This window comes from Apodemus sylvaticus, chromosome 10 (assembly GCF_947179515.1).
Source record: "Apodemus sylvaticus chromosome 10, mApoSyl1.1, whole genome shotgun sequence".
In the NCBI taxonomy this organism is placed as follows: domain Eukaryota; kingdom Metazoa; phylum Chordata; class Mammalia; order Rodentia; family Muridae; genus Apodemus; species Apodemus sylvaticus.
Window position 1 is genome coordinate 16,128,354 of NC_067481.1, and position 22,176 is coordinate 16,150,529.

At 39.0% G+C, this 22,176-nt stretch overlaps 1 protein-coding gene across 3 annotated transcripts in view; it reads left to right on the plus strand.

The window, feature by feature from the left end:
• Smurf2 (SMAD specific E3 ubiquitin protein ligase 2) overlaps positions 1 to 22,176 on the plus strand; it is a 111,051-nt gene that overhangs the window by 74,288 nt on the left and 14,587 nt on the right. For all 3 annotated transcript variants that reach the window (XM_052194744.1, XM_052194745.1, XM_052194746.1), the window contains 5 exons: positions 1,849 to 1,933; positions 6,537 to 6,695; positions 12,154 to 12,349; positions 15,168 to 15,271; positions 19,998 to 20,112. In XM_052194744.1, the coding sequence (XP_052050704.1) occupies positions 1,849 to 1,933; positions 6,537 to 6,695; positions 12,154 to 12,349; positions 15,168 to 15,271; positions 19,998 to 20,112 (659 nt within the window). The remainder of the gene's footprint in view (positions 1 to 1,848; positions 1,934 to 6,536; positions 6,696 to 12,153; positions 12,350 to 15,167; positions 15,272 to 19,997; positions 20,113 to 22,176) is intronic.

A 22,176-nucleotide genomic window follows, 5' to 3' on the forward strand; every position in this document is an offset into this window, starting at 1 on the left:
TCCAATTTTAAAAAGTCTGTAATGATTAGAAGACTATCTAACCAACAGTTTGGCCATAGGTAGTCATTTATGAACCTTAGCTTGTATGCTCATTTATAATAAAATGTGGTAGATACAAATCACACAGTTTTTATAGGAAGCTGACAGAATAAAATGAGACTCCTTTGCAAGCAGACACTATACAAAGGTATAACAATGCTATTGTACAGGATCATCTTAACTTAGACCTCTAGTGTGACTTTAGGGACAGATACTTTTCTGCATAATACTATAGATGTTGTTATAGTGACACCTAATGACCAAAATTGGGAATTACATTTTCTAAGTAATTTTACTGTATAATTTATATAAAAACTATTCTGCAAACAAATGATTATAGTTATAGTTTAAAATAAATTTTAGCCTCTTATTTTGAAAGAAGTTTCATCTCACTGCTATATCCCATCATGTGACTTGCCATGCAGTGATGATTCCAGCATGGGAAACAGACCTGCCTTTGCCTTGATACCAATCATATTATTTAGCCCCTGAGAAGCTAAACTTATCTTCTGTTAAATGAGAGGAATAACAGTAACAACCATGTGTTGGTTTGTTGCAAGAAATGACATAATCTCCAGTGACGTGTCTGTTTGACATAAAAAGCAAGTTAGCAAAATGTATCTGTTGTTACATTTATATTTTGGAGATAATCCCCATGGAGTTTATCAGCCAGGTTATTTGGAGTAAAGGTAAATTATATTTTTGCACTGTGTGTGATTTGAGTTCAGATGTTCCTTTGTAAGAATAAAATGGGGGAAAAAGTAGCTACCAAGACTGAAATTATTGTAGCTATTGTCAGTTTTGGAATCTTTCTTAGTGTTTGGGATTGAAGGCAGGCAAAAGTCAGTGAGCTTCTTCTGGTCCTTGAAGCTGTCCTTAGGTGGGAATTGTTCATTGACTTCATTGCAGGTCTATAGATAGAGTGTGCTGTGATGTCACACACTCTATTATCTTATTATTATCTTACACATTGGCATTCTCGCTATATTTTGCTAAAATGAGTTTCCAGGCAAAAGACAACTCCTGAATCATAACCCTTGAAGAAGATTTTACTCTCTTTTCATCGTGGCATCTCTGCATCCTTCCAGTCTTTGAGCTCATACACTTTTTTATCCTCTCAGTCCACAAATTTATATTATGCTTTCAAAATGAGTTTTATGATTATGTGATGTGTATTATTTACATTAGAGTCTCTATTTTATGCCATAGATGGGCTGGAGTTTTGACAGGTAGCCCAGGCTAGACATGGATTTGTTGTCTCACTGCCTTTGTCTCCTGTGTGCTGAGATTGCATGTTTGTGACACCTTGCTTGCAATCCAGGAAGAATCTTGATATATCTTTGTTAAGGAAAGAGAAATCACAAATTTGGGTATAAAATTGCCACAGTAAAAAATTCATTAGCCTAAAAATCTTAAAAAGCACTGTTCAAACATTTTTTAAAAGTGGCTAGCTTCTTCCTCTGAGTTGTCTTCTTGCTTTGGGGATAATGGCTATACCTCACTACCATTTATAAAATTGTTTCCAGAGTTGAACAAATGATTTGCTTTGAGACAGGTCTCACTAAGTAGCCCTGATTGGCTTAGAACTCACTATGGCTTGCCTCAAAACTCAAAGAGATCTGCTTGTTTCTGCCTTCTGAGTGGTGGGATCTGCCATGCCTGTCTGAATGTTTGCACAGCCTTTTTTTTTTTCCCCCAAATAAACAGGCAATTGGGAGCTTGGGGGAATTTTATCCTATTAGAATTTCATCCAATGTAGTGGTGTTTGATTAAATATGAAAAACTGAGTATGTTTTCATTATTTTACAGAACAGAGGACAACGCAGCAGGGTCAGGTATATTTCTTACATACGCAGACTGGTGTGAGCACGTGGCATGACCCTCGAGTGCCTAGGTAAGAACATATCTTAAAGATTATTGCTTTTATTTTTTTGAGACTAGGTCTTAACTATATAGCTCTGACTGGCCTGTACTTGTTATGTAGACCACACTGGCCTCAAACTCATAAAGATCCACCTTCTGAGTGCTGAGATTAAAGGTGTGAGCTACTGTTCTTGGCCCTTAAGTACTCTTTATACCAACCATGACTATCCATTTCACCAGGAATGGTGAAAAAAATAACTTCTAGTGAAAAGGGTCTATGAACAAAAGAAATAAACAAAAATTAACTGCTAAAAAAACAGTTTATATAAAAGTTTGGTTCTTTCTGATAGTGTTTCAGCTTGATACTTAGTAAAAGTCCAGATAGTGTCTGTGGTCTCACCCTGGCTCCCTGCTAGTCTGGGACTCCTTTCCTTTCAACACCCCAGCTAAAAAGTGTGGGGCAAAATACATGTCTGTAGGAGTCTGGAAAGTAATTTCAGGAACAACATGCAAGCATACCCTTAGAAAAAGAGCAGTGGGGCGGAGGTGGGGGGGTGGGGGTGGGGCTGCACGTCAACGCACACGGGGCAGTGCTAGTGCTTGAAAGGCTGAGTCCGAGAAGAAGAGGAAGGGAGAATGGTGCATACATCACTACATTTACCACCTTACCTGTTGTTTGTTCTGAGATATGGTCCTTGGTTTTGCTTCGGCTAGTCACAATCTCCTTTACTAGAGTGATTCTCCTTCAGCCCCTGAGTGCCCACACTGCCCAATGAGCTATTATAATTTTGAGTACCTTTACATTGCAAATAATGAGGTTTTCAGACATTGATTTTTTTGAGTTATTTTCTAGTGAGCCATATACTAAGTATCTAGTAGTCTAGCTGAAGCTACAAAAAAAAAAAAAAAAGACTTAAATTTTAATTGGAATTGACTCGGTGGTGTACAACGCATTTATGTAATAAGGAGGTTTAATATATGATATACCAGTCATTTCCAAAAACAAGGCAAACCATTTGTGGGGGAAGCAGGCAGAGCAGGACCTCTTTTATGTAGTTTAATCAAAAACAGATGGGATTGACTGGACTGGGGTTGCTTTGATACTGTGTCTTATAAATAAAAAAACTATAATGAAAACATTTTACTTTGTTACAGAGTTTAGAATTAGAAGCTTTTGAAGGTAACAACCTAGAAAATGTGTTGTCATTAATTATTCTACCAAGTTTGCCATTTCTGTGTCTCCACAATGGTAGTGTTCTCTCCTCTTCTTTCTCTTAATAATATGAATAATTTTTAAAAAGCAGTAGTCAAGAGGGAGTTTTATATTCATTTTTATTATTAAGTTCACTGAAAGAAACCTAAGGACCTAAAGTTATGACTCGAGGTTTTGTTAAATTGTAAGCTCTCTCCCAATAACTTATAAAATGTAAACAAAAGTCGGGCACGGTCGGGTTCAGCACTCGGGAAGCAGAAGCAGCAGACCCAGGTATCTGAGTTTAAGGCCTGCCTGGTCTGCATAGCTACATTGCAAGGTCCAGGCCAGCCAGGGCTTCAGTGAGACCCTATCTTAAAAAGGGAATAAAACTAAAAAAAAAAAAAAAGCAGAGCATATTTTATGTTGGCAGCCCAGCGGAGTTATGATGTACATATGTAATTCTAGTGCTCAAGAGACAGGAGGAAGATCACAAGCTTTAGGCCACCCTAGCATGCATAGTGAGATTTGGCTTATGTAGAATAATGACATGTGTATTTGAATAAGACTTTAAATTACCAATGTCCTGTATTATTTTTTTGTGTGTATGCCCCAGTTATCTTTAAAAGTTATATTTTGTCTTTTGTTTTGGAGCATCATTTAGCACATGTGTCTCTTTTACGGGAGGTTATATTCCTTTTTATTTGCTTAAATCAGGCATGAAAAGCATAGATAAGTCTGCTGAGTCTCATTAAAGACACCAGTAAAGAAGTGTAGTGGGCTTCTTCAAAGAGCTTGTCTGTGGTGGGTCTCTGAGTTCAAGGGCAGCCTGCTCTATAGAGTGAGTTCCTGGACAGCCAGGGCTATGCAGAGAAACCCTGTCTCAAAACACCAAACCATAACAAAAAAAAAAAAAAAAGAGAGAGAGCTTGCCTGTGTAGTGTATCGTCTCCAGCTTAGCTCTCCAGCTTAGCTCTGCTTAAAGTTGCCCATAGTACTCCAGTAGCCAGTGTCTTAGAAGTCCTGTTTGCATCTCTCTTTAATTCCTGTAATTCATCCTGTTACATACTGACTGAAGTCTTGAGATGAAGACTTGTATTGTTTTTATGAAGCTGTCTAACTTTACATTTTTTGTTATTCATTTGAGCATAAAAATCATTTCTAGTGTTTTACTCTTTTAATTGGTACTTCTTATTGTCACTGTAGATTCAAATCATATAAAAGTAAATTCTACATTATATCAATAGCAGAATTATTTGTCCTTTGGTTTTTGTAATTGCTTCCCACTACTAATAGTCTGATCTAAAAAGAGCCACCTATTCCTTTTAAATTATCTTTCCTTGACAACTCATCTTTGCAATTGTGTGCCTGTTTTGTTATTTTTATTATTTCTTATGTTTCCTTTAAATCTGCAGTGGTAGAGTTCAAATGCAGGGCCTGTACATGCAAAGAAAGCACTTTATTGTTTAGTCTTTATCTCCTGTTGTTCATACATCATTTTTATACCACAGTTTGCTTTTGAATTTTTATTTATTTTGTGTATATGGATTTTTGTCTGCATGTTTGTCTGTGTACCACATGCATGTCTGGTGCTCATGGAGGCCAGAAGAGGGCATTGAGTCCCCTAGAACTGACATTACAGATGGTTGTGAGCTACCTACCATGTAGGTACTGGGGATCAACCTAGGTCCAATGGAGGAACCAGTGTCCTTAACCATTAAGCCATTTCTCCAGCCCTTGTTTAAAAATCTTAAACATCACACTCTATATTCTCTTTATGGTCTTTTTTAGTTAGAGCTCTAATTCTGTGGCTTACTGTTTATACTAGTTGTCACAATGTGGTCACTTCTAAAACCTTCATTGACCTTATGTTGTGTGAAGTTCTTACTTGAATTTAGTGTGTTGTGTTGTGTTGTTTTGTTTGATTTTGGGGTAGGTTCATTATGTAGCTTTTGCTGACATAGAACACACAGAAACTCACCTACCTACTGCTGGGTTTAAAGGTGTGTGTGTGTGGGGGGGGGGGTTGTTTTGTTTTTTGGATGACACAATCTTGGTCTATAGCCCAGGCTGGGCTTGAACTTGCACCCTTCCTACTTCCTCAGCCTCTGAGCACTGGGATTACTGTTATATGCCACCATACCTGAGGTGTTGCATGATCCTTATTAGTTGGCATTCTCTGGGCCTAAGATGAAAATTTGGGAAGTTTTTCTAGAATTGCTTCACCCTTTTGAGCTCAGCTTGAGAAGTCCCAGGACTTCTTTCCAAACCTTGATGCTGACCTCAGCCTTCCCAGCTGCCACTCAATCCCCCCTTGAGCGTGCCCAGTGGGGAGTCCGTTCTCTGTTGAGCAGAACCAAGTCAGTTCTTCGTGGTTATTGTGACTTGAAGGTTCTCAGAGCTTTGCCTTGCCTCTTCTGTAGTAGTTTTCAAGCTTTAGTTATTCTGCAGCAGAGGAGTGTCCAGGATCATTTTAAGCAGAAGTCAGAATCACTATTTGAAGAAATCTCTAAGAGCTGGAAACGCCTCAGTGTACAGTGTACATCTTCACCTGCAGCCTCCAGTAACTTGGACCCTCTGGGATGGTCTCTTTCTGTAGAAGGTGTTGCTCTAGCAGGATAGAAGATAAAAATCTACAATGCTGTTGCTGGTTTATAACCAGCCAGAAGGGAGCAGTACACATAGAAGGGTTGGGGAGGGATAAGATCTTCTATGCTTCTGGGCACCTGGACCGCACCAGCCACCTCAGTGTGTTCACCTGTGTTCTGTGTGGTCCTGTACAACCTTATGGTGTGTGACAGAGTTTCAGTGGTCCTTGACTCTTAAAAGTACTTGAACTTTTCTTTGTTGCTGCAATAAGCCTTAAAACATTCCTCTTAAGTATCCTTACCAGGTTTTTCTTCATGAAGTTTATAGACTTCAAAATTTAAAACAACATATTTTGTTAAAAAAAATGTTATGATTATTTCCAGGATCAGGATTTTAGTAATGTTTCCAGTTTTGCTTTATTGGAGAACATACAGTCACTCATTGCATACATGTTTGTTTATACTGACTTTATGAAATAATAAGGAAAATATTGAATAGATATTTCTTATATCATTGACACTTGTTAAACAAACTTTCTGTCAAACAAATATTGAAGTGTAGTTTATGTTGGCAAGTAGTATGATTGCTCTGTATGAATTTAAAATGTGTATGACATTAAAGCCTAGGAACTTACTAAAAGCCAGACTATGTGATAAGTTCTGAGCCATTTAGGGATTGGGTGTTGAATGTGCAAGTTTGGGAAGCCATTGGGAATTAAAGATTCCAGCTGAGCATCTCAAGTTTCTGAAACAATACATTTTCTCAGGCTTCATGGAATTGCTCTGTGTCACATCCACTTGCATGGCTCAGCAAGCCAGTAATGAGGTGTTTCTGTTATATATTTGTTTTGCAGGGATCTTAGCAACATCAATTGTGAAGAGCTCGGTCCTTTGCCTCCTGGATGGGAGATCCGCAATACTGCAACAGGAAGAGTTTATTTCGTTGACCATAACAACAGAACAACACAGTTTACAGATCCTCGGCTCTCTGCTAACTTGCATTTAGTTTTAAAGTAAGTTTTGAAGTAGTACAGGTGAAAATATTGTTCTAAATAAGAGGACATATATGTGCTTTTTATAATAAATGTAGAAGAATAAGCACTCTCTTAAATTTACAATATTGATTTATACTTATGATGACTTCTCAAGGGATAGTCCAGGCTGGCCTTGAATTACTGGTGTAGCCTGGCCTGCCCCTGCTTCTTCAGTGTTGGGATTGTGGACATGAGCCACCATGCCTAGCTATAATTTACTTTTACTGATCAGAGTAAATGAAAGAAAATGAGATACTTTACTCTGATGTAGTGCATATCTTACTTTCACTGTGCTCACACAGGAACGAGTACTAAAATGTTAGCAAGAGGTACGCATGAGAAGTGCTCAGGCAAGAAGGCTGTTTACAGAGGTCGTGGTTGAGCAGAAGCTGAGACTGAGCGGGCTGAGTCTGTTGTCATCCCATTGCACACAACCGATAATAGTGACTGACAAGACATTGCAATAGCACTCTCTGTGTGTAAAGTGTTGTTCTTTGTTTCTTGCATGGTTTAACAGTTTCTTCCTGGTAAATATAATATTTCTACAGATGAGGGAACAAGCCAAAGGTGATTTTTCTGTAATTTTCCCAACATGAAGTGCTACTCGATTCAGACCTGTCAATGCTTTGGTTTCTGATCATGTCTGTACTACATGGTTTTTGTACCATATTTGCATCTTTTACTTTGATTTCTCTCTAGTTACCTGTTTTCTCCTGACCTTGTTATTTACTGGCATTGTCTTCTGAGGAAATGAAGGAGGGAGGGGAGAGAAAAGGGAGCTTCATCATCAGGAAAGTAGCAGTGTGTCTTTGTCACCATTTCTGGTAAAGACTCTTGGACAGTGGTAGAACAACAGACCATAGCTTCTTTGAATCCTGAGAACAAAGTTGTATCCACAGAGTAACTCAATTTAGACTCTCTAAATAAATACAACCTGCTCTGCTTTCTTCATTCATTAGTGTATGCAATAAATATTGTGTTAAATGTTAGAATAAAATAAAACTAACAGAGGTCAGGGATAACTTTGGGAAATATTGTTGCTTCATTAATTGTTTTAGATTCAATAGGGTAAATTAAATGAGGACTGGCTACCACTTATTTAGAATAATACAAAAAAAATTTAATATGTGTCTTTGTTGCCTCTCTGAAAATTTTTTAGGGGGTTGTCTCCCTTCTCCACCCACCCCCAACAGGGTCTTCTTGATCTGGCTATTCTAGAACTTATGTAGACCAGACTGGCTTTGAACTCAGAGATCCACCATCCTCTGCCTCCCTAGAGCTGGGATTAAAGGCATGTACCACTATGTCCAACACTTTGAATATTTATGATTACCTTGTCAGACTTATTATGGTAATAGACCTTTTTATTGTGACTAGATGCTAAAACCTTAGTTATAAATGAAGTTCCAAAATATTTGTAACACTTGAAGAAATGGCAGGAAATCATGGGCTGCTAATCTATACATTAAAATCTACAACCTAGCAGGGCGGTGGTGGCACACACCTGTAATCCCAGCACTCTGGGAGGCAGAGGCAGGCAGATTTCTGAGTTCAAGGCCAGCCTGGTCTACAGAGTGAGTTCCAGGACAGCCAGGGCTATACAGAGAAACCCTGTCTCGAAAAAACCAAATCCAAAAAAACAAAACAAACAAACAAACAAAATCTACAATCTAGGGCTGAAGAGATGGCTCAGTGTGGTTAAGAGCACTGACTGCTCTTCCAGAGGTCCTGAGTTCACTTCCCAGAAACCACATGGTGGCTCACAACCATCTATAACGGGATCTGATGCCTTCTGGTGTGTCTGGAAACAGCTACAGTGTACCCATAAATAAAATAAATCTTAAAAAAAAAAATCTACAACCTAGGTAGCAAAATAATACAGTGTGTAGCCTGTCATTTGATGTTACTGCTCTCGGGCACTAACATGATGGTAGAATCAATGCATCGTAAAATGTTTTTAGGACCATGAGATGGGTCACTGGGTCAAGGTGCTTGCCACAAAGCCTGAGTTGGCTATCTGAGACTCACGTGACCTGTTGTCCTGTGACCTCCCTATGGATACAATGGCATAGCTATACCCTAAATAAATAAATGAATGTAATAAAATATTTTTATTTTTCCTGAGTAGTAAAGTCCATTCAGTCTTTTAGCACTATAGTGTTACTTGTTACTACTGACTTACCTGTCTGTTCACCCTCAGTGGCCTTGATTTTCTTATGGGATTCTCCAGTAAAGGCATGGGCTTAAAACTTGGGTTTGTCTTCTTAACTCCATATCTTTCCCATGTGTAGTGTGCTATGCATCTTGCTTCTCAAGAAACTATATTTTAAAAAATTTCAGTAGCTTATAGAATCAAAATTGCAAATGTGATGATGTTTTTTGTTTTCCGGAGTCTTGTTTTGTTTTGAGACAGAGTTTTACTGTATAGACCAAGCTGGCCTTGAACTCATAGAAATCCTCCTAAGTGCTGGGATCAAAGGCATATGTCACCACAATGGACCTATGATGATATTTTAAGTTGTATTTTGTCGTGATATTTATTTGGAGATAAGGTTTAGCTTTGTTGCATAGGCCTGTTGGAACTGGTCTTACAATCCAGGTTGTCTTTGAACTTTATTTTCCTGCCTCAGCTTCTCAAGTGCTGGATTCATTCTTTCTTTCTTTCTTTCTTTCTTTCTTTCTTTCTTTCTTTCTTTCTTTCTTTCTTTCTTTCTTTCTTTCTTCCTTCCTTCCTTCCTTCCTTCCTTCCTTCCTTCCTTCCTTCCTTCTCTCCCTCCCCCTCCTCTTTCTCTCTTTTTTTTTTAAAGATTTATTTATTTTTATTTATGTGAGTATACCATTGCTTTCTTCAGACACACCAGAAGAGGGCATCAGATCTCATTACATATGGTTGTGAGCCACCATGTGGTTGCTGGGAATTGAACTCAGGACCTCTGGAAGAGTAATCAGTGCTCTTAACCACTGAGCCATCTCTCCAGCCCAAGTGCTGGACTCTTTAATTTTCTTTTTCTACCTATTCTTGTGGTAAGCTTATTCTTGGGTGTGTTATTTTGAGACAGGTTATCACTGAGTTGCCTAGGCTGGTCCTGAACTCACTCTGTAGCCTTAGCAGCCCTTAAACTTGGGATCCTGTGCCTTAGGTACCTTATACCACCAGGCCTGACTTGAATTATTGTTACCTTATTTGATAGCACTAATAGACAGGGTCTTAGAGGAGCCTGCTGTGGCCTTAACTTAGTAAGTAGCAGAGGATGATCTGACTTCTAATATGGAGTACCATGCCTGGCTTACAATGTGGTTTTTATTCCTTTGTATAATTTTTAAGCCCATACAGTCAGAGAGGGAGAAAAGAAGGGTGGGTAAATGTCTCTGTGGCAAAAATGTTCTTTGAGTAAATACTTTGGCTGTTATCCAAATAATAAAATCTTGAAGTTAATTTAACTATTAGTCTGACTTTTAGGGAGTTGTTTACGTATGGATTATATATAACTTAACAAACATTTGTAGATTGCTTTGATTCTAAGGGTTTTGTTTTGTTTTTCTGTTTCAACATTTTAGGAAGTAAGGGGGAAATGTAGATTGCTATACAAGTCATGGAGAGGGCAATTATCTAAGCCAGAAAAAAAATAGTCAAGTTACATTTTAGAATGTAGTCTTAAATTTAAACTAAAAGAGTTGGGGGTTACTTTTTTTGAGAGAATCAATGGGAGAAGTTGCCTGTTAGAAGTCTGAGGTAGACTTGTGTGTAGTGTGTGCATTCAGGGCAGCCTGCAGTTTTCTTTTTTAACATTTATTTATTATTATATGTAAGTACACTGTAGTTGTCTTTAGACACACCAAAAGAGCACATCAGATCTCATTACGAATGGTTGTGATCCACCATGTGGTTGCTAGGATTTTGAACTCAGCACCTTTGGAAGAGCCATCAGTACGCTTAAACCGCTGAGCCACCTCTCCAGCCCCCCAGTCTGCAGTTGTATTGTGGGTACTGGAACCTTCTTCAGTTCTCTGCTTTAGAGTCCCTCTTGAGATAACTGGTTACTCCCTGTAAAGGGAAGTTTTTGATGTTATGCAATTCAATTGTTCCTGTGTTTGAGGCCTCACCATATAATCTATGTCAGCATACAACATTATTAAACTGTTGCAAAATATTGTCATTAGGACTCAGTAAATCACATAGCCAAGGACACATATATATCCTTTGTCCAAACCCCCTTTTTGAAAAAGAATCTTGCGGGGCTAGAGAGATGGCTTAGCGGTTAAGAGCACTGTTCTTCCTGAGGTTCTGAGTTCAGTTCTCATAACCATTTTTAATGGGATCTGCCCATTTCTCGTATGTCTGAAGACAGCTACTTATATACATAAAATAAATACATCTTTTTTTCTTTTTTTTTTAAAAAGGATCTTGTCTGAAAAGCATACTTTATACATTGAGTCCTCTCTTCATCAGTGAGAAAAATGGGCCTCAGGCAGCTTCCCTGCTTTCTCAGAGGTACAGAAAAGGCACTAGGCCTGGGCTGTGGCCTCAGCCCGACTGCAGGCTCTCCCCTTCCTGCCTGTTCTCACCCTTAACTCTATTATTCTCACCCTTAACTCTGCTATTCTGTTTTGTTGTTGTTGTTGTTGTTTTGTTTTGTTTTGTTTTGTTTTGGTGTTTTTGAGAAAGGGTTTCTTTGTGTAGCCCTGGCTGTCCTGAAACTCACTCTGTAGACCAGACTGGCCTCAAACTCAGAAATCCACCTGCCTCTGCCTCCCAAGTGCTAGGATTAAAGGCGTGCGCCACTACTGCCCAGCCTATGCCTGATATTCTTAATGCCTGACAGAAATTCTACCTTATTATTAAAGGAAACTTTTAAAAGTAACTATGAACAAAGATTACAACTTGAATCTTTTCTGTCAGGCTTATTTATTTCAAGAAAATAATTTGCTTGATAAGGACTCTGGACATTGTCAGAGGCCTTGCAGGGAGCAGATTGGCATCCCCACTGTTTTCTGCCAGTGTTGACATCACCCCTTATATAACTACCTCTTACATGCCCTAGCATAGCTGAAGAGACAGGCTGCTTCACTGTTTTTTTATTTTTGTGGTTTAAACTGAATCAGGTATAGGAGGAAAGGTCTCCACTGAGCTGACAGTTTAGGCTTCTGTTTGATTCTTCCAGAAAAACACTATGGATGACGGGATATGTAGCACCTGCCTGAGCTTTAAATTAGGTGATGGGATGATGCAGAGGAAATGGTATCTGAGCAGTTCTCCTTAGCATCTGCATAAAGCTTTATGAATAGAGCCTCAGTAACCAATTCTGTCAGGCTGATGGTCTGCCTCATAAGGCTTAGTCATTGATAGATTTCTCTTATAGGCTGATGCTGAATTAAACGTAGAATTGCAACCTTGTATGTTCTAAAGTACTTTGATAACATTTCTGTTTATTTCCAGTCGTCAGAACCAGTTGAAAGACCAACAGCAACAGCAAGTGGTGTCGTTGTGTCCTGATGACACTGAGTGTCTGACAGTGCCAAGGTACAAGCGAGACTTGGTTCAAAAGCTAAAAATCTTGCGGCAAGAACTTTCCCAACAGCAGCCTCAAGCTGGCCACTGCCGCATTGAGGTGTCTAGGGAAGAGATTTTTGAGGTAAATATATAAGCCTTAATTCCAATTAGAAGAAAATCAGATTTAGTGATTTGCTCTTTTTTTCTTTGTTTTGAGATAATCTCACTGTGTAGCTCTGACTAGGCTGAAACTGTTGATATTGACCAGGCTGTTCTCAAACACCTACCTCTGACTCCTTCCCTCAAAGACTGGGATTAAAGGCATGCACCATCATGCCTGGACTTCGTTTTACTCTTTTTTATTAGTTTATTTATGATTTTTTTTAATGTATGAATGTTCTGTATATACAGAAGAGGGCATCAGATCCCATTACAGATGGTCATGAGTCACTGTGTGGGTGCAGGGAATTGAACTCAGAGGCAATTCAATTCCTCTGGCAGAGCAGCCAGTGCTCTTAACCACTGAGCCATCTCCCTAACCCCTGTTTTATTCTTTCTAAGAATATACTTTAGGAACTCTTATCTGATTGGAGTAAAAGTATTCTTTTCTTTTTGTCTTTTCTTGTCTTCTCTTGTCTTTTTCCGAGACAGGTTTTCTCTGTGTAGCCCTGGCTGTCCTGGAACTCACTCTGTAGACCAGGCTGGCCGCGAACTCAGAAATCCGCCTGCCTCTGCCTCTGCCTCCCAAGTGCTGGGATTAAAGGCGTGCGCCACCACTGCCCCACTTGACCTTTTCTTTTCTTTTCTTTTCTTTTCTTTTCTTTTCTTTTCTTTTCTTTTCTTTTTTCTTTTTTCTTTTTTCTTTTTTCTTTTTTCTTTTTCTCTTCTTCCCTTCCTTTCTTTTCTTCCTTCCTTCCTCCCTTTTCCTTCCTTCCTTCCTTCCTTTCTTTGCCTCTCTCTCTCTCTCTCTCTCTCTCTCTCTCTCTCTCTCTCTCTCTCTCTCTCTGTGTGTGTGTGTGTATGTGTTTCAAAAATAGGGTTTCCCTGTTTAGCTCTGGCTATCCTAAACCTCACTTTGTAGACTAGGCTAGCCTCAACTCGGAGATCTGCCTCCTGATGAGCTTTTTGTCTTTGGTTACAGTGTAATTTGTATGTATTTCAGAATGATAAAAAGAGCTTCTTCCCACTTGGAAAACACTACATAATAGTAGGTGATGCTTGTGCACTGGAAGGATCCAGAGATCCTGGGTTCCTGGTCTTGGGAGGCAGAGGAGTCTTCCTTAGAGGCTGCAAGTGCACTTGGGCTGGGATGACAGTCATAGCCAAGGCTGCAGTCTTGAAGCTCGTGGAGGGAAGTAAGGCTTGAAACAAGAAGTAGATCCTGTTACCATACTGGGCTTTGTGGTCCAGAATTAGGAGCTGGAGAAACAGCTCAGCTGTTAAAAATACTTGTTCTTGGCTGGGTGGTGGTGGCGCACGCCTGTAATCCCAGTACTTGGGAGGCAGAGGCAGGCGGATTTCTGAGTTCGAGGCCAGCCTGGTCTACAGAGTGAGTTCCAGGACAGCCAGGGCTATACAAAGAAACCCTGTCTTGAAAAAACCAAATCCAAAAAAACAAAAAAACAAAAAAAAAACTTGTTCTTCCAGAAGACTTGAGTTCAGTTACAGCCTCCATGTAACTCCATGTGAGATGGCTCACAACCACCTATAACTCAAGATTCAAGGGATGCGATGGCCTCTGTGGATACCAACACATGTACCTGAATAAAAATAAAAATAAATCTTTAATAAGGGGCTGGGGGCAGGGGAGCTGAAGAGATAGTTACAAGCCCTAACTGCTCTTCCAGAGGTCCTAAGTTTAATTCCCAGCAGCCACATGACTTACAGCCTTCTGTAATGGTATCTGATGCTCTCTTCTGGTGTACATGAAGACAGCTACAGTGTACTCATATACAGAAAATAATTCTCAAAAAAAAATTCCTAGCCAGGATTTTTCCTTGTCCATCAGCCCCCAAAAATAACTTCTTGGGGTGTTGTTCATAACACGGGTTGTGAAGATTAATAAGGCAGTCTTTCACTGGCCAGTGGATGGGTTCAAGTCATTTGTTGGCCATTGGAGACTACAATGGCCACATTGATGGTAGTGCTAGGTACACCAGTAAGAGAGCCACCAGCATTCATGAACCCATTATCTTAGATAAACTCTCCATTGTCTGGTACACAGAGGCTACCAAGGGAGTGAGATAACCAAATCCCATAGTGTCCCAAGCAAGGTAACAACAGACCATTGACCTAGAGGCACTGGCATCATCTAAGCACCTGAGTCCAAGAAGCTGTTGTTGATTGCTGGTATTGACCGTGGACACCCAGGACTGCCTTTGATGACATCTCCAAGATCTAAGGCTACCCCAGACCTTGAGAAACAGATGTGCTCACCAAGTCTTCCTATCAGGAACTACCTGATTATCTTATAATATTCATACTAGGGTCTTTGTACAAAAGAGCCAGGATCCAGTTGTTGGCTAATATAAAAAGATTATACAAGTAAAAGAAAGTAAAGTAAGTCCATTTAAAAAAAAGATAAAGGCATATGACACCACACCTAACTATACAATTGCAGCACTCTGGAGTTTGAGTTAGAGAGAGGCAGATCTCTGCAGGATCAAGGGCAGCCTAGTCAACATAGCAATTTCCAGGCCATCCAGAGGCCAACATTATCTATATAGGGTGTTCAAAGCCAGTCTGGGCTTTGTAAGAGTCTATCTTTACCCTGTCCCCAATATAAAATTGTCCATGTAGTTAATATATTACTTTACTTATGTTCTTTTAGAACTGTGATTCTCTTACTTTTGGTTTCTGCTGGTGTCTCTGACTTAGTTTTGTGAATTGGAAGAGATGAAAACTTTTAAATTAGAGGCTAAAGCACCTAATGATGATAGTATATTAAAAATATTTTTCAGGAATCATATCGACAGGTCATGAAAATGAGGCCGAAAGATCTATGGAAGCGATTAATGATAAAATTTCGTGGAGAAGAAGGCCTTGACTATGGAGGAGTTGCCAGGTAAATACATGGATATCTATTTATTATTCATTTGTTCAATCAGTCATCGTTTGTTTATTTATAGTTAGTCTGGGTGAGTATTTTGCCTGCATGTCTGAATGTGTATGATGTGCATGCAGTACCCAAAGAGGCCAGAAAAGGACATTGGATTCCATGGAACTTGAGTTACAGACTGTTGTGACCACTCTGGGTACTGGAAGTACAGCCCAGGTCTTTTGCAAGGGCAGGCAGTACTCTGAGCTACTGAACCATCTCTTCAGCCCCTATATGGATCTTTGGACTAAACAAAATTAAGATAGCTGTAGCTGTCATGAATGAATGTTCAGGTATAAAGCTCCCCACTGTTTGCAATACAGATGCAGTCCCAGTGGATTTATTCACAACGAGATGACAGTAACAGAAGCGTAGTTAATACTCTGGACCACAGAAGCCCTGTGGGACTCTCTGTAGGGCTGGCTGGCCGGCCTGCATTTTTACATCTTCAGCATATCTTATTTCCTCTGCCTCATACTGTCCATTTTAAACTGAATGTTGTTTCCCTTGCTTGCTAAACAAGGATATATTATATTTGCTTACTTGTATACATGTATATCTCACAATGGCCCTTAAGAATGCCTTAAGGGAAAGTATGATATGCTGTTTCTGCTATGTTCTTAATCATACAATGAATCCAACATATTTTTGATGGCATGTGTGCTGTCAGGATTTTTTCACTTGTGGCATTTACTTTACGTGACTGTAGGAGAATCACAGCCCTGGACAGAACTATTGTAAGGACTAAATAGTCTTGGTTCTCCGATTCTAAGTCCAACCTAAGTAAATTGTTTTCACCAAGTCCTGTAATTGTTAGCACTGCTTGTGTTTACCAGGCTTTACCTAAAAACGTGCACTTTCTGCACTTTCTTTACTTTATAGTTCTTTCATGACTATTCCATGTGTTTTTATAGAATTTTAATATTTGTGTCTGTTTAGTTTATTTCTTTTACTAAAACTTATAAGTTAAAATATAATCGCATTTCTTTTCTCCTTTCTTCCCTCTAGCCCCCTCAAATTAATAGCCTCTTTTTCTTTATTATTGTTATATATATTTAGTAAATCTATAACTATATAAGTCCAACATGGTGAGTCTGTTTAGTGTGGTTTGGGTGTATATGATTTCAGGCCTGACATATTTGTATTGGATAAACAGTTGGGCTCATCCCTAGAAGAAGCTAATTCTCCCTCTTAGCAGTCATTAGTTACTTTTAGTACTTTGTGTGGGGTTGGGTTCCCATGAGATTTCCTCCTATGTTAGCATGTCTATTGATAATTGTCATTCAGGTTTTGTTTAGGCAACCATATCATTGCAGTAGTATGGGTGTAGCTCCCTATCTTTTCTAAGAGGCACATTTCACAGCAGACTTCCTGGTCCTCTGGCTCTTACAGTTTTCCTAACACCTCTTCTGAAATCTACCTTGAATCTTAGGTGAAGAAGTTGTATTGCAGATATATCTAACCATTGGGGTTGGGTTCCCCATGATCCATTTATGCCTGCATTATAACCTCTCGTGGTTTTCTGTAATTGTCTCCATTTGCTATAAAGAAATGTTTCTTTGAGGAAGGATGAGAGTTATACATATCTGTGGGTAAAAAGGTGGATTTTTAGAATGAAATTAGGAATTATGCTGATTTAGCAGAATGGTGGTAATAGGCTCTCTTCTAAGAGTCCTGACTTCATTAGCCTCAGGTAGTTGATTAGGTTTTTAGTACCATGCATGATTTTCCTTGTATTGAGTGGTCCTAGTGTCTAGTCAGGCAGCTGTGACTTACTTATCACTAAGTCAGGCGTGTCACTACTGCACCTTTCTGCACCTCTGTGCTGGTCACTATTACAGGTGTCACAGCTGGGTATTGTGACGGTTGGTTGCTTCCCTTCCTTGACACCTTATATAGTACTTTATGGAACTATGACAGCAAGACTGTCAGACCATCACTTTTGGTTAGATCCAGCACAAAGCCTCTGAATCCTGTGTCTTGGGTATATAGATCTTCAGCTGTAGCTATAGTGGATTACCTTCAACCTCTTGAGAGGCAACCAAAGGTACAGCAATAGCTTCTGTTATTTTGGGATCACTTAGACTACACTGACTAACAACTGTAGCAGATGTTTCAAATGCCTGGTATTGGAGTTTTTATAAGGTGATCTAATGGCTCTTCTGAGGAATATTGCTATGCCAAAGTGGCATAACTTTATCTTTCTGTTACTTCTATGCTTATATGTATTACACATATAATTTTAAGTAAATATAAAATAATATGATTTCTTGAGGTTTTATCTTGAGGTGTTATTTATCCTACCTTTCCAATTAGATTCTCACCCCACTGACCCTTTCATATCACCTTTATCCTGCAACCTCTCTCTCAAAGCCCCATGGCCCCTTTTCCTTTCCCAGTTTCTGCAATTACTCCAGGTTATATACTTCTATCTGATGATTTCAGCTAGGAATCACAGAACATGCAGTGCTTGTCTTTCTGGGTCTGGGTGACATCATTCTGTATAATCTTTTCTAGTTCTATCCATTTACTGCATAGTTTAGATTTTCGAAAAAAATCTTTTGTATGTAAATTTTAGAACTTTAATTCCTATGGGTTTATTTACTCAGAAATCGAATATGAATGTTAGGAAAACATTTATTTGCTAGTGACAGCTATTGTACAGATCAGACAAGTAGTCTCTTTGAAATTACCTCATTACTATAAATGTGGCAGGATAAATGGCATGTGGAAATGAATGAGTGAACTATGCTGTCTGACCTTTAGTTTGTAGTAGATCTAAAATGGTTAGTTTTGCTCTATTCTTGGGAAGATAAGAACAAAAATTCAGCTTTCTTTTAAAAAAGGCATAGATGTACATAGTACACAGCAAAGCGTAGCACATCCATCGGTTTGTCATGTGTAGTGGAGGCTGTGCATGGAGATGCACATTCTGGTATTTCAGTCTGTCTGTACTATCACATGATAGTAATTTGATTTCACCTTTGTCACATCATAGAATTGTAAAACATTTTCTTTTAATTTGTTTTTAACAGTATTAAGTTCTAGACTAGTTATTTCACTGTCATCAAAACAACAAGTCATCTTTTATTGAAAAATATGAAGAATTTGATAAGTTGGCAGTAGTGCTATTTATATTGAGGTTTTAAAAGCATCGATGTAGGCTAGGCATGGTGGCACACGCCTTTACTCCCAGCACTTTGGAGGCAGAGGCAGGTGGATCTCTAGAGTTTGAGGCCAGCCTGATGAGTTCCAGGGCAGCCAGGACTGTTACACAGAGAAACCCTGTTTTAAATAAACCAAACCAAACCAAACAAACAAAAGCATTGACAAGAAAGGTTAGAAAAAAGGGTTAGGTTTAGAACAAGCTTTAATGGCATCTTGATACAGCTTGAGAGGCCGAGGTAGGAGAATCACAAGTTCAGGACTTGCCTGGACTATAGAGTAAATCAAGGCCAGCTTAGGTAAACAAGACCTATCTCAAAGAAACAGAAGTAAGAGGACTGGGGCTATAATTCAGTGGTAGAGCACTTGCCTAGCATGTGCAGAGCTTTATATTCCATGTTCAGCACAACAAAATGGAAGAGAAGTCATAGGGGCATTCCCAAAGTATACCAGTGTCCCCTCAGATCCAAAGCTTTGTGATTTGGGTGTCCTTCATGGTTTGCTTTGGACTTTATGCAGTAAATGATGATAAGGTAGACATTGACACTTCTTTATGAAAACAATGCCACAGAGCACTCCACTACCCAAAAAGGAAGAATAAATTTGTGCCGTGTTATGTGTCTTTTTTGAGACAGGATCTCTGCATATATCCTGATCTTCCTAGAATTTAACAGGTAGCTAGGCTGGCCTTGAACTCACAGAGATCTGCCTGCCTGTTGTATTATGTATCAGTATGAATCATTTATCCTGATAGAAATAGACATTAGATGATTTATTATGGGTTATAAATCTTATATAACATTTAAAGTGATCAAACTCTAGAGGGCTACAGCATCTCATGAGCAGCTGAACTTCTAAGTAGTACCTTTATGTTCACTGATGCAAAAGTGTAATAAAAGTTGTTCCAAATTATGAACAATAACTGTTTAATAATTATAATTGCTCTTTAAACATTCATCTTCTGTTGTGATTTTTTTTAAGATTTATTTACTTCTTACATGTAAGTATACTGTTGCTGTCTTTAGACACATCAGAAAAGGGAGTCAGATCTCATTACAGATGGTCATGAGCCACCATGTGGCTGCTGGTATTTGAACTCAAGACCTTCGGAAGAGCAGTCAGTGTTCTTAACTGCTGAGCCATCTCTCCAGCACCCTTCTGTTGTGATTTTTTTTCTAGAACCACAGTTAGTACTGCATTTTCTTTTAGCTTAAAAGCATAATTCAGCTTGCCTTTCATCTCAGCACTTGAGAGACAGAAGCAGGTGTATGTCTTGAATTTGAGTCCAGCCTAGGTAAAATCCAGCAGGTTAAAGTGTTTGCCATGCGTCAGTTCAGTCTCCAAAGCCACGTAAGTGAAAGGAGAAACCAACTCCATAGAGTTGTCCTTCAACTTCCACATGTATTCTGTGACACATGTATTTACACACATCATGCATACCCATAATAATAAAATTTAAAAATTAAATCATCTACTAGAGTGGCTAATGGCATATGTTAATTAACAAATACTTTATCTTGTTTTCTAGGGAATGGTTGTACCTGCTGTCACATGAAATGTTGAATCCTTACTATGGTCTCTTCCAGTATTCTAGAGATGATATCTACACGTTGCAGATCAATCCTGATTCTGCAGTTAATCCGGTATGAGCTGTGGTCACAACAGTGTGAATGTGCTGGGATCCACTCTGCTCTCCTCTGTAGACATCAGTGTGACTCTCACAAAGGAATCACTTGGCTGATCCTGGCCACACCCTCTAATTTAGCAATTCCTCTTCTTGAAAGTTGTCTGAGTAAATGATTACAGCTGCGTGCTACATTGAGACACTAGGCTATCTGCTATTGATTATCCCACATTGGACACAACACAGTTGTCCATGCAGAGGATTAATTAAATTATGACATACAATAGTGTAAATGGTTTTTCTTGGTCTGAGTCTAGTGATGGGTGCTTGTAATCACATCACTTGGAAGGCTGAGACTAGACTGGACTACATAGTGAGACCCTGTTTCAAAGTAAAAAAGCAAAGAAATAGACACAGATTATGAAATTAGACATGGAGTCTCTGGGTGTGCAGGCTCATAGCTAAGATCCCAGTGCTTTCCAGTCTAAGGCAACAGATCATGAAAGTTCTAGGCCATCCTGGCCCTTACTAAGTTATAGGGCAGCTTGGATTGTGGTATAAGCCCTGTTTCTGAAGGCAAAAAGATGTAGAATCATACTCTTGTTATATAAGTTACTATCTTTGTGACTGTGGTATAGTTCATTGCCTTAAACCTCAATTATTGTTAAAAATTAACAGGAAAAATTTTCACCTTAGAAAGTTACATGTGACCCTGTACAGGAAACACTTAATTGTATTTTTTTAAATCCTGTAATGCATTATTAAATACTTAGAAGTTAAGGCTGGACTGTTACTCAGGGGTCGGTTGTTGACTAGTACCTGTGAGGCCCGAGGGTTTGATCCTAGCACAAGCTAGGTCTAGATGTCAGGAGTTACTGCTAGTTTGTTACTTTCTAATTATCTCTGTTCTATTTTCATGCAAGGGTATATTGTGAGATGAAGATGATGTGTGATACGGATGTGTATTATTATATGTCAAGTGATTTTTTTTTGTTTTGTTTTGTTTTTCAAGACAGGGTTTCTCTGTATAGCCTTGGCTGTCTTGGAACTCACTCTGTAGACCAGGCTGGCCTCGAACTCAGAAATCTGCCCGCCTCTGCCTCCCAAGTGCTGGGATTAAAGGTGTTCACCACCACTGCCTGGCTGTCAAGTGATGTTAAGTGAAAAGTTATATAATGTGATATAGCTATGGTAGATATATGTAAGAGAAAGCATTAAAAGGTCTATACCATAAAACTGATAATTTTGTCTAGGATAATGGGTAATTTTCAATGTCTTCTTTGCTTGTGTTTGTTTTATCTAAATATTTTAAAGTAAGCATGTACTTCTTTTTTTTTTTTTAAGATTTATTTATTATTATATGTAAGTAGACTGTAGCTGTCTTCAGACACACCAGAAGAGGGCATCAGATCTCATTACAATTACAGATGGTTGTGAGCTACCATGTGGTTGCTGGGATTTGAACTCAGGACCTTCGGAAGAGCAGTCAGTGCTCTTAACCACTGAGCCATCTCTCCAGCCCCAGCATGTATTTCTTAAAATATATATTTTAAAGATAAAATAATTGTAAAATTAAAGATTACTTATTAAATAGAAAAGCAAAGGCATTTAAAAATATAGATATCTAACCAACCAAACAATATAGTGAAAGAACAGTTGTATATACATGAGGTAGCCGAGGCTCATTAGGAAGTTATTTGTTAAGGTGAGGCTGCTGCTTCACAGCTCACTACTGTCCATCTGCCTGCCATCAGACCTGTGCTGGGTGCTTCCCAGGAGTAGACCCAGTCCCCTGGGCTTTATCACTTTGCTGTTCTCCTCAGGAGTATTCTCTCTGGATACTGTCTTTATTCCTTGTGTGTCCAAATGTTGACTAGTCCCAGAGGGACTCATTAATTTTTATATAAACAGTAGTTGGTGGATTAATCCAAATGTGAGACTAAATCCATGTCTTAAATCTGTGGTATCCTAAAGTTCAGTCTCTGGATGGTTGAGAAGCAACGAAAGGATTAACAGCTTTGTTTGACAATGCACTCAGAGAACAGGATGTGCAAGTAGCTTCACAAAGCTTTGTCAAGGGATC